Source organism: Clarias gariepinus, chromosome 15 (assembly GCF_024256425.1).
Source record: "Clarias gariepinus isolate MV-2021 ecotype Netherlands chromosome 15, CGAR_prim_01v2, whole genome shotgun sequence".
Classification (NCBI taxonomy): Eukaryota; Metazoa; Chordata; class Actinopteri; order Siluriformes; family Clariidae; genus Clarias; species Clarias gariepinus.
The window spans coordinates 26,709,475-26,722,352 of record NC_071114.1 but is presented as its reverse complement, the minus strand read 5'-3'; the positions used below and the strand labels follow the sequence as shown (position 1 = coordinate 26,722,352).

The 12,878-nt window shown below is 38.5% G+C and overlaps 2 protein-coding genes across 2 annotated transcripts; both read left to right on the top strand.

Moving 5' to 3' along the window:
• The first annotated feature begins 212 nt into the window (after positions 1–212).
• On the top strand, positions 213–8,718 carry kcng4b (potassium voltage-gated channel, subfamily G, member 4b). The gene is made up of 3 exons (XM_053513539.1): positions 213–366; positions 1,831–2,642; positions 7,693–8,718. Exons 2-3 carry the CDS (start codon positions 1,890–1,892, stop codon positions 8,506–8,508), a joined length of 1,569 nt encoding a protein of 522 aa, XP_053369514.1. The 5' UTR covers positions 213–366; positions 1,831–1,889; the 3' UTR covers positions 8,509–8,718.
• A 1,715-nt stretch (positions 8,719–10,433) lies between these two features.
• On the top strand, positions 10,434–12,656 carry LOC128543238 (beta-1,3-galactosyltransferase 1-like). The gene is made up of 2 exons (XM_053513604.1): positions 10,434–10,682; positions 10,966–12,656. The coding sequence occupies exons 1-2, from the start codon at positions 10,648–10,650 to the stop codon at positions 12,086–12,088; spliced, it is 1,158 nt and encodes a 385-aa protein (XP_053369579.1). The 5' UTR covers positions 10,434–10,647; the 3' UTR covers positions 12,089–12,656.
• Positions 12,657–12,878: the final 222 nt, after the last annotated feature.

Here is a 12,878-nt window from a genome sequence, read left to right as displayed (position 1 = left end):
GTGTATATATATTTTTTTCCCGCGGGTTTACCGAGTCCTTCCCGATGAGGCTGATGGGATTGGTGTGTTACTCCTTGCTTCGTAAACAAAAACATCATATCTCAGCACGCGCCGTGGCGCACGGACACACCGGAGATGCTGCACAGCAGCGCGCGCGGACACGCTTCATCACACGCAATTTAACTACGACGGGACGTTCACTGTACCTACAAGCAGCCAGGAAAGTATGCATAGCAAGAGTACGGGATGTTCCGAGTGATGGAGATCCGAAATCTTTTTGTTATCCGTTGTGGTAAGAGAGTGATGATGCGCTCAGGCTGAGGAGAGATGTTTTTGGGAGCAAAGCGCACCATATAAGTACATAAGGTAAGTGCCAACGAGTGCAGCTGTATTTTGAGGCTTATTGGAGAGGGATGGAATGGGGGAGGAAGAGCTGTGGAGATATTTGAATAAACATATTGGACTCGTGTGCAGAATGCTGATATGTGAAATGAGTTAAAACTAAAGAAAGTGCAGGAAAATAAACAAATATGGGATTAAAATGATAATAGTCTTTGCTATATACAGCTTCAAGTTGTGCAAACCCTTCCAAGCATTACTTATGTGTTTGCTGTGGTGATGGAAAAACTATCCCCAAAGATTACTGCTGCTAGTTACTGAAGTCTCTCTCTCACTCTCTCTCTCTCTCTCTCTCTGGTGCCTTGCCAACACTATTATGGATCCATTTGGAAATGTTTTTATATCAAAGCTTTTTGTGTCCACACTAAATAGCAGACACACTACCGCATGCACAGACCCACAGACAGGACCTTTATACAATATTGCTCTGATTCCCAAAGCCCCTTTATTTTTGTTTGTGTGTTTTGCATACTTTAAATACTCTCTTTATAAGGAGCACATGTAAAACTGCTCATTCATGCATCAAATCATTCATTCGCCCAATCATGGGGCAGTATTGCAGGTTCAATCATGCAAACACAGATTAATATCTTTAGTCAGTTTTAATATCTGATATTAGAATAGGACAAATGTTATTTTGGTAATGCTTGGATGTTGGCACCAGATGCACTGGTTTAAATCTGTGTATCACAAATTGATGATCTCCTGGGATTTTCATGCATAACAGTTTTTAGAGTTTACACAAAATGGTGGCAAAAAAACAAAAACAAATATCCAGCAAGCAGAAGTTCTGTTGATGGGAACTCATCATGTGATCAGAGACAAATAGCCACACAGGTTCAATTTGACATGAAGTCTACAGTAACTAATTTGAACATTCTTCACACATGTGGTGAGCATAAAACCATCTCAGAATGCGACCTCTGTCAAACCTTAAGAAAACCTTAGAAAAATGTCATGTGTTCTTTAACTGTTTGGTTTCACTGATCTGTAGCCTCAGATTCTTCAGAACTTCCACTCACAGGTTATTGTTTTTGTTTATTTTTGTTGCTTACGTGATTGATGAATCATTGCATGAATAAGCAGGTATAAAGCTGTTTTATAATAAAGAGTGTATATAATGTATGCAAAAGTAGCCAGTAAATGTTCTTTCAGAAAGTTTCATATTAATAAGTTATCTATTAACCTCCTCCAGCTGTTGGCCCCAGGAATTGTCATGCTGTGTGAAAATGTGTGAAAGTTGGTATCTTGTATAAATTAGGGCAAGAATCAGGCAAATAGTCTCTAGTGGTTTTTTAAAGACCAATATTAAAAAAATTTCCTGTCCTGAGAAACATTCTTGGAAATACATTTACAGCAATGGACTTAAATGTATGATTCTCATTAACTGTGTTTTTTTTTTTTTTTTTGTTACTCCTCTCTTGTAAACAGTATAAACCAAAAGCACAGCTTCTACTGCAGCCCCTGCGCCTGTATGGCCTGATGCCATCATGCCGATCATTAGCAATGCAAATGACTTCAGCAATCTCTCCACCAGCACAGATGACAGCAGCTTTGACCATTTTTTTACTGAGATCCCTGAGACAGAAACCATTAAGGGAGTTTACTTCCAGCGAGCCCAGCTACTCCGTGACCCCTCTGCACTCGCAAATGTGGACCACAGCAAACTGGCCCTCGTCAATGTTGGCGGGGATCGTTACACGTTTGCCTGGAGCACACTGGATGACTTCCCACTCTCCCGTTTGGGCCAGCTACGTCACTGCAGCAGTCCTGAAGACATCGCCCAGCTTTGCGATGACTATGACGAGGTGAGCCATGAGTTTTTTTTTGATCGCAGTGCCACAGCCTTTCGTGTCATCCTCAACTTTTTGGCAGCAGGCAAACTTAGACTGCTGAGGCAGGCATGTGCCGTTTTTCTCTCGGATGAGCTTGCTTACTGGGGCATCGAACCCACTGGGATGGAGCGCTGCTGCCGCCGTACAATGATCACTCGGGTGGAGGAGGTGGCTGAGAAGAAGCGGAAAGAGGAAGCTAGAAGGCAGAAGAGGCTGATGAAACAACCAAGGCAAGAGAGTGAGGAAGGGGTTCGTAGCGCCTTGAGCCGCCTCAGGGAAGTGGTGGACAACCCACATTCTGGCTGGCTGGGAAAGTGCTTTGCCTGTATGTCAGTGGCCATGATTGTTGTGACTGTGGTCAGCTTGTGCATCAGCAGCATGCCTGAGCTCAGAGAGGAGGAGAGCAGAGTAGGTGCATTAATACCTCACATTTTTGCCATTATAGGGTGATTGTCTAATAAAAGTATAAAGGGTAAAAAAATTAAAAATAAAAAAAAAGATCTGTTTGGGGAATTTAGAATATATTTACATTAAGAAAGTACTCAAGTGTCCAAGAAAAAAAAGAAAAAGATCTGACTAGCTAGTTTGCTAAGAGATTACTTCTAAGAAAAATGGTAACTGGTAACTCAGACAAAGCTAGAATTTAGGGTTTAGAGCTTCAAAGGTTTACTAACACTCATGTAAATAATTGTAATTAATTCTAAGGCATATTTACTTACTTGCTAGCAATTTTTACAGGTTTAGCTATTTACCAAGATAATTTACACAATGGAAATAGCTAGCAAATTTAATTAGCAAACTGAGTAGCTAACTAACAAACTTAATAAAACAAAAAGTTAACTTATATATATACATATATATTATACTCATTTATTATATATTATACTGTATATATTATACAAAAAATATATACACACTTCAGAAAAAGAAAAATTTGTGTAAAATTTATACTAAATTTATTGCTTTGCATTATGATATTATTATGATAATAATATATTCATATTCTGAATATAATATACAATATACTATTTTTCTTTTCATGAAGTGTGTGGTTAAAGGCAGAAAATATGTCTTTTTTTTAATCAGAGGCACATAAATCAGTTGCAGTCTAATGAATGTATGTATCAGATCATGCATCAGACTGTGCACAACTTTTATTTGTAGACAACAGAAGGTTTAATCTCTGTCAAAAACAGCATGTTTTTGTGTGTGTGCATGTGTGTGTATATGTACAGTATTTATGTTTGTGTGTGCGTGTCTGTGCGTGATTGCTCCAGACGAGTTCCAACAGGTTTCCCTTTACAGAGAAAACAACAAAAATCCTGCTGACATAAAACTCAGTAGTGTAGGACAAGACGGGGGTGCTCCGACAGATCAGGATCAGCGATCAGAATTGGCTATTGATTACTTAATTTTTACAGGAAAAAAGTCTCTTAACTAACTGATCACATAGAATTATATTATAGTGATGATGCAAAATACACGGGTCGAAAATAATATCGGCAGTCATTACCAGTCTGGGTTCATTACTGCCAATATAAAAAAATGTACAGTATGCAAAGGTTTTTTCAAAAGCAGAACCACATAAGGAACATTTTCCAAAAGCTTTACCACAACAAACCTTGTTTGACACCTAAAAACAGCACCGTGAATAAGTTAAGTATAAAAGGTTATCTGCGAAGGAAACAGCTAAACCACCTATAGAAGAAGCACTCAAAAAGCTTGAGACTTACTCTTCAGAGATTAATAAAGTTAAAACTATCATCACAAAATAATAATGAAGAAATATATAAAGAGCGGTTCCCAGATCTGGCCGAGGCAGCCTGGGTTTACCGTTCCATGCAGGTGGGTTGAAAGTGGGCGAATATTTAGCACACATCACAAAGTGACTGATGTCTATGCTTATTTTACAATGTTAGCTGCAGAGTTTACATTTAAATTTATTACACTGACACCACCTTGTTCCATGTGCTGCCCATTTTAATGATTAAGTGGAGTGGGACAGTCACATTTTCGATAACATTCCAGCGTGTGTCAGAGGCGCTTGATGCTAGTTAAAGTTTTTTGTTCTTAATCGAGCATAGGCTAATCTAATTGTTTTAGTTTCTTTATAATCAACATGAAATAATAACAGAAGGAAATATTTTGCATATATTGCCTTCAAACAAACAAGCATTTTACATTTATAATACTTTCTCAGATCTTAATCACTGTATATTTGTGAACTGCTGTTTAGGATAGTTACAGTGGTGTGAAAAACTATTTGCCCCCTTCCTGATTTCTTATTCTTTTGCATGTTTGTCACACTTAAATGTTTCTGCTCATCAAAAACCGTTAACTATTAGTCAAAGATAACATAATTGAACACAAAATGCAGTTTTTAAATGAAGATTATGTTATTAAGGGAGAAAAAAAACTCCAAATCTACATGGCCCTGTGTGAAAAAGTAATTGCCCCCCCTTGTTAAAAAATAACTTAACTGTGGTTTATCACAGTTAAAAGTTCAATTTCTGTAGTCACCCCCAGGCCTGATTACTGCCACACCTGTTTCAATCAAAAAATCACTTAAATAGGAGCTACCTGACACAGAGAAGTAGACCAAAAGAACCTCAAAAGCTAGACATTATGCCAAGATCCAAAGAAATTCAGAAAAAAATGAGAACAAAAGTAATTGAGATCTATCAGGCTGGTAAAGGTTATAAAGCCATTTCCAAAGCCTTGGGACTCCAGCGAACCACAGTGAGAGCCATCATCCACAAATGGCAAAAACATGGAACAGTGGTGAACCTTTCCAGGAGTGGCCAGCCGACCAAAATTACCCCAAGAGCGCAGAGACAACTCATCCGAGAGGCCACAAAAGACCCCAGGACAACATCTAAAGAACTGCAGGCCTCACTTGCCTCAATTAAGGTCAGTGTTCACGACTCCACCAAAAGAAAGAGACTGGGCAAAAACGGCCTGCATGGCAGATTTCCAAGGCGCAAACCACTTAAGCAAAAAGAACATCAAGGCTCGTCTCAATTTTGCTAAAAAACATCTCAATGATTGCCAAGACTTTTGGGAAAATACCTTGTGGACCGAGGAGACAAAAGTTGAACTTTTTGGAAGGTGCGTGTCCCGTTACATCTGGCGTAAAAGTAACACAGCATTTCAGAAAAAGAACATCATACCAACAGTAAAATATGGGGGTGGTAGTGTGATGGTCTGGGGTTGTTTTGCTGCTTCAGGACCTGGATGGCTTGCTGTGATAGATGGAACCATGAATTCTACTGTCTACCAAAAAATCCTGAAGGAGAATGTCCAGCCATCTGTTCGTCAACTCAAGCTGAAGCGATCTTGGGTGCTGCAGCAGGACAATGACCCAAAACACACCAGCAAATCCACCTCTGAATGGCTGAAGAAAAACAAAATGAAGACCTTGGAGTGGCCTAGTCAAAGTCCTGACCTGAATCCTATTGAGATGTTGTGGCATGACCTTAAAAAGGCGGTTCATGCTAGAAAACTCTCAAATAAAGCTGAATTACAACAATTCTGCAAAGATGAGTGGGCCAAAATTCCTCCAGAGCTCTGTAAAAGACTCGTTGCAAGTTATCGCAAACACTTGATTGCAGTTATTGCTGCTAAGGGTGGCCCAATCAGTTATTAGGTTCAGGGGGCAATTACTTTTTCACACAGGGCCATGTAAGTTTGGATTTTTTTTCTCCCTAAATAATAAAAACCATCATTTAAAAACTGCATTTTGTGTTTACTTGTGTTATCTTTGACTAATAGTTAAATGTGTTTGATGATCAGAAACATTTAAGTGTGACAAACATGCAAAAGAATAAGAAATCAGGAAGGGGGCAAATAGTTTTTCACACCACTGTATATACAATACACTCGTGATGAGTGATCAGTAATCAGTATCGGTAGAGGCCCATTTTACATTCTGTGATTGGGGATTGGTGCTTGGTCCCAAAAAAAAATCTAACTAAAATCTAATTTCTAACTCTTAAATTCCTAACATTTAAAATATGTGAATATTTGCCATGTGCTTAAAGATAACATATTTATTTTTAACGGTAAGTGTTCCTAAGGACAGACAAAGAGATGATAAAAAGTCATACAGTATCAAAGCTGCTCCTAGCACAGCAATACTGTAAACATTATTCTAGCTGCTTTAATATCTTAAGGTGTTAAAAACTAAGGCATATTTCTAAGATCTTTCTCAGGTCTAAAGCATACCTATGTTCCCAGGGCCCTAAGAAGCCCAGTGTCCTGTGTTCCCAGAATCCTCTGTTCCATAGTTCATTTTTCTGTTAACACACATTAACCATCTTATTCTGTCTGTGACAAATGTGACAAATTTCAAGATAAAATATTTCTTAAATATTATCTAGTTTATTTTATTGGAATAACGCTTCAAACATTTTAAATACAACAAAACTACGATAATGGTTATTAGGCGATTTTAGAGATCTCTTGTTTAATTGTATTAAACAAATAGAGAGCTGGGGAACATGTTTTTCAGGTTTTTATTAAGTGCTTTATAGACATTGTGAACAAAACACAACAAACAACATAGAACAGAGGATCATAGAGCTCTAAAAAACATAGGACTTTGTGATGCTCCCATTATGTGCCATTTTTATCCCATATCCCACATGAATCTAGATATGACCCCTTTGTTGTCTGGTGTTTTTTACCGTTATATTAGGTCTGTATCTTTCCTTCTTACAGTGTCTCCTTTGGTTTGCTAATTAGAGATCTTAATCTTCATTTTTGTGTAGATTATTTAAAGCTGCCTTGTGCATAAATCTCTCTTGTTAAAAAAGTCAGTACACAAATTAAATTAAAATAATTATACAGTACTGTGCAACATTTATTATTGAATCAGTACAAAACCATTTTTTTAAACATCAGTATTCCCGAACAAAATTAAAAGTAAAAGAAAAGTATTTATATGCCGCATATTATATAAGTGAGCACTTAAAAAAAAAAAAACAAGACAAAAAGAAAGATGCTGGATTTTAAATGATTTTTTTAAATAAGCCAGTGCAACAGTCAAAGTACTCAGAAGAACTGTAAGTGGTTCTGCAGGATCCTCACGAAAACTTTATAGCTAATTTTCTTATGAAATGGCACAAAATGTACCCAACACCAAAGCGTTCTCAAAAGCATTGTCACATCCAATACTGACTTGTTTCATTAATCTCTGCGTACTGGGCTTTCTAGTGTTCTTTTCTCTTAAAAGAAATCCTTGCTCTACAGCATCTACTTATGCATGTGCCTAAGACTTTTGGACAGTACTGTGTTTACACTGAATGCTTCATAAAACATCCACAAAAATACCAGTTCCTCTTGAATGTTTAATGCCCCCCCCCCCCCCTCCATAAATAATAATAATACAGAGAATTGTCAAAATGCTTGTTTGTAGTAACCACACATTACAGGTGAGCTTAACATTCTTTACACACAGGGTGAATGTTCCCCGAAGTGTCAACAGATATTCATCGTGGAGACCGCGTGTGTGGCCTGGTTTACACTTGAGCTTACGCTACGCTTCCTGCAGGCCCGTAGCAAGCTAGAGTTTGCACGTGGGCCACTGAACATCATTGATGCTGTGGCCATTCTGCCTTACTACATCTCCCTAGTGGTGGATGAGAGAGATCTGAGGCCGGGGGATCGTTCGAATGTTGGTGCAGGATATTTGGATAAGCTGGGCCTGATTCTAAGGCTCTTGCGTGCCCTGCGCATCCTGTACGTCATGCGGCTGGCGAGGCACTCACTGGGTTTGCAGACTCTCGGCCTGACAGTGCAAAGGAGCATGCATGATTTCGGACTTCTGCTACTTTTTGTGTGCGTGGCTGTCACGTTGTTTTCCCCTCTCATACACTTAGCTGAGAGTGAACGCCACGGCTTTAGCAGCATCCCTGCCTGCTATTGGTGGGCCATCATCTCCATGACAACAGTGGGCTACGGCGATATGGTTCCACGTACCATTCCTGGTCAGGTTATTGCCTTCAGCGGGATCCTGAGTGGCATCCTCATCATGGCCTTTCCAGCTACCTCAATTTTCCATGTGTTTTCACGCTGCTACCGCGAGCTGAAACAGGAACATGAAATGATTTACAAAGATGAGAGAGTGGCCTTATTAGCCGCGGAGGAGGTCTGCATAGACAGAAACTCCTACTGTTGGACTCAAGAATATTCCAACAAAATCCATGAGGGTGAGGATAGGGATGGGACTAAAATACCTGTTTTAGCAGCCACAGCTTGCTCGGATATGTCATAGATGCCAGAAGTGGTAAACATACTGTATGGGTTGCAGTTGAACTTATTGTGGGTGGATGGTTCTTTTCACACTAAAGAATGGAGACATTGGTTAGGAGCTTTGGCTTTAAGTGTGTCTTTAATTTTTGTTTGGCCTTATCTGCATATCATGACTTCTGTTTAACTTAAATTCTTGTATGTTAATAGCAAAATCCATGACAGAAATGCTTTACTACATACTACTGGTAATAATGTGTTTATCTTCTTATAGAGTGTTTAATATGTCTTAGATATTCAAACTGCACTTTTCAAAAAGAACTACAGTAACAGTTTTAGTGACAGTTAATACAATGGGAACAGTAACACAGCCACTGCAACTCGGGATTCGACATGCATTCTGCTTTTTGTTTATCACAGACATAATCTTCCTCAGCTGAATTAACCTGAATTGTAACCTGGGAATGAATATCACAGATTTTTATCAGTCACAAAATATTTTTTTCAAACCTGCTCACTGTGTCACTCAGTCTCATGTTCTGAATACAATTCCTGTTTATTTCTAAACATATCCCGCCTTTTATATATAAATGACTATCACATACCATATAATTATCATAATTTAAATCAAATCTCAAAGCTTTTTGTATTGACGTATTGTGATCCATTGTTCATGCATTCTTCTGTTGGGTGTGTTATAGCTTATCTTATTACACTTTTTATTAAGCATTGCTTTTGCACAATACTTGCTTAAGGACTTTTCATTACGCCAAAGTTAATTCCTGTGCTTAACAAATATTACCTAATAAAGGGGATTCTTCTTCAGTTTATGTGTTACTTCACTCTACCACATCACAGTTTTATTGAAGAAATAGTGAAGTCCAAGTTTGAGACATTGATTAAACATTGAGCAATGAAACAATGAGGAAGGAAAAAAATCAATAAATGATATAAAGTCAGCAAAGAAGGAGAGAGATTCAAATTACATGCCTTTGGGTCACACTACAGTATCAGATACAACCTCGAAATAAAGTAATCTGAGATGAAGCCTCAACAAAGTATATTTAACAACAGTAATCTGTATCAGCAGTTACATGGAAGAATGTAGATTCGTTGGTGCTATGTGCTTGTAAAAGCTGTGTTTTGTACAATTATAAAATAGACACAGCTACACGGTCTCCTTGTGGGAATTATTAGAGGACTATTTAATTACACCTTTTCATTTGAAGTAAAAAAAAAATGTTGTAGTACTTTTTTATTTTCTTCACAGCTCTTCAAGTATTTGAATGCTGAAACTTTAGCAAATAGAACTGTAAATGAATAGTTTCTTGTTCAGCCCGAGGTTGGGCAAGTCTAAACATTGTATAGTGCAAGCTTCACTGTGAAATGGGCTGCCACATGTCACACCTCTCAGATATTCCATCTTTTGTTCTCTCGTCAGTGTGTAGTCTCAGCTTACAACGGCACAATAATGGCCATAAACTGACATCCAGGACTTGAGCCACTGCATTGCATCTACAGTATGTTAGCATATACAAGAGCTACAGTGTTGTAATCCAACAATCCTATTGTCTTTACAGTAGCTCACAGCTTTTAACAGGTGGCAATGTAATTTGATCAGGAAGAAAGAAAAAAAAGGACCTAACCAATCCCTTACATCTGTTCATGCTTTCAGAGACCAGATTTGGTAATCAGAGTTAGCTCTTGAAAACAAGGATCTTGTAAAGACTCCTTCTCTTTAAAACACCATGACTATGCCCTTTGGAAGCCATTAGAGATAGCACTAAGCACTGTGGTAACAATGTGCAAATGACGTCTTGGAAACATGCACCTCCCACATCTGACACCTGCGACAACCCATCTATAGCACAATTTCACCTGCATTAAACGGACTGCATTTTGTCAGGCATGAAATTATTTTTTTTTTTTGGGCAGATTTTTTACTTTGGGATTAACAAAATAAATTATAGTCCTCCCTACCACCCCCTCTTTATCCCTGCACTGTGAAACCAGGAAGGCATGCAACAGGGTGTGGCCAAATTTAGGAAGCTGGTAGTTTTTGTGTGGTGCTTTCTGTCGTAGTACAAAAGCTTTCACTCACGTGAGGAAGCCCAGGTGTACCAGATGACAGGGAGCAAACTGACTTGATAGCAACAACAGAAAGATGGTGGAGAGCACCAGCAGAAATGGAGAAAAAAGGTAAAGTAATTATATTCCACCTGGCTTCGCATAACACTGATCGATCTGCAATTCTTTCTGTGCACACCTGTGTTTGAGCAATTAAAAAAGATAACATGGAGTGTTTGCTACCATGCAAGTAGCACTTCTATTGAAAAGGAGAGAAAAAGTTACATTTACTGCTTTACCTGTGATCTAATACCGTAGCAAATTTATGATTTTCATAGTTACTAACTAATAAATCTGAAGTGATTTTGTTAAAGCTAAAAATAAAACCATCATTATAATCTATTTAATTTTTTAGCCTAGAAATCCCGGAGACATTATTTCAATGTCGCTGTTCTCGTCTCCGTGCTGGCTTCCTCATACTTGTTGGCTCTGCTGTGTTGCTCTTCTATTATGTGGACATAACAGAAGTGTCAAAAATTTGGTTGGAGAAAATTCAAATGATAAACAACCTGACATTTACCACAAGAGCAGATTCAAATACAACCACCAGCACATCCGTTCTTGAATGGACATCTGCCTTCACTTCAGGAAGTGCTTTATCTGTCTCACCTTCTGGGATACAAGGTGAAAAATGTCCACCTGAAACTCCATACCTTGTGGCATATCCCTGTAGATATCATTTCATTTTAAACGAATCAGAGAGGTGTCCGAATGAAATGCCCTTCTTAGTCTTGATGGTACCTGTGGCACCACACAACAGGGAAGCTCGGGATGCCGTCCGCACCACCTGGGGATCAGAGAAGATGGTTATGGACAAAGTGGTGAGCCTTTTCTTTCTGCTTGGTCAGCCTGGACATGAAGGGAGAGAGGAGATGCAGCAGAAGATCTTGCAGGAGAGTGAGGAACACCATGACATCATTCAAAGTGATTTCCTGGATAGTTATAAAAATCTTACTATCAAGACTATGGTGATTATGGAATGGCTGGCAACTTACTGCCAAAATGCCGCTTATGCCATGAAGATTGACTCTGATATGTTCCTCAATGTGAACAGTTTAATAAACATGCTCCTTCAGGCACCAAGGGAGAACTATATGACAGGACTTGTAGCTAGTGGGGCTATCGTTCTCCGAGACCCCAGCTCTAAATGGTATCTGCCAAAAGATGTGTTTCCTGAAGACTTTTATCCACCTTACGCACTGGGGTTGGGCTACGTGCTGTCCCTGGACCTTCCAAACAAGCTGATTGAAGGGGCAAAGCATACCCAACCCGTCTATATTGAAGATGTGTTTTTAGGACTATGCATGCGGTATCTCAGAATATCTTTCACCATTCAGGCTGATCAGAGCCTCTTTAATGTCTTCCCTGTTTCTTACAACCGGTGTCGCTACTCAAAACTCATTGCTACAACCACACACAGAATACAGGATCAAGTTAACTTTTGGAAAGACCTTAAGAGACCAGAACCACCTTGTTAACTTTGGATGAGTTCATTAATTTATCGATTTGTATGGACAAATTGAGATGGATTGTGGAAGTCGAGGTTTGCTGAACATTCACTTCAATCTGAAGTACTGTATATACAAGCAACAAAACTTTGTTTTGTGCAAGAAATTGCATAATAAAGCTGTAAAACTGGAATAGAGCCATTACCTGACAATACTTGAGGACACCTGAGAAGGTATTTGATTGTTTTTTATATATGTGAAACTTTTTTCCAATTTATAGGCAGACTGGTGACAAATTAAAGAATCCATAATAATGTTATGAAACGATATTTGATCACTAAGTGTTTTGGTGATGGCACTCGAGAAAGCTAACACCCTGCCCCAAAATCTCCTATAGGTGTTCAGGTAGGTTCTAGTAAGTAAGTAATTATAAAGGCTGTTTCGTATGACAGCATAGCATGTGAGTCACTTTGGGATAGACCACTCCCATCGGGGTAGAAATGTTTGAAGAAAGAAGGAGAAATATTAGAAGAACTTTGTAGAAAAAAAGTTCTAGCTACACAGCTTAGCTGCTTTTTTCCTTCAATTTGTCACCTCTCTGTAGTCATGGTATTTTATTATTATTATTCTTAAAATTACGGATAAACGCTCAGGTACTTTGTGAGTACTATGCAAAGTGCTTAAAACAAATTAATTGAAACCTCAGGATTTTATTGTACTATTCAAATGTATATTTTGTATAAAAATGAAGTCACTACATTGAGAGCCACCAAAATAATTTATACCTAAGAAATAAATATAGCACAAGTAGGAATTTCTA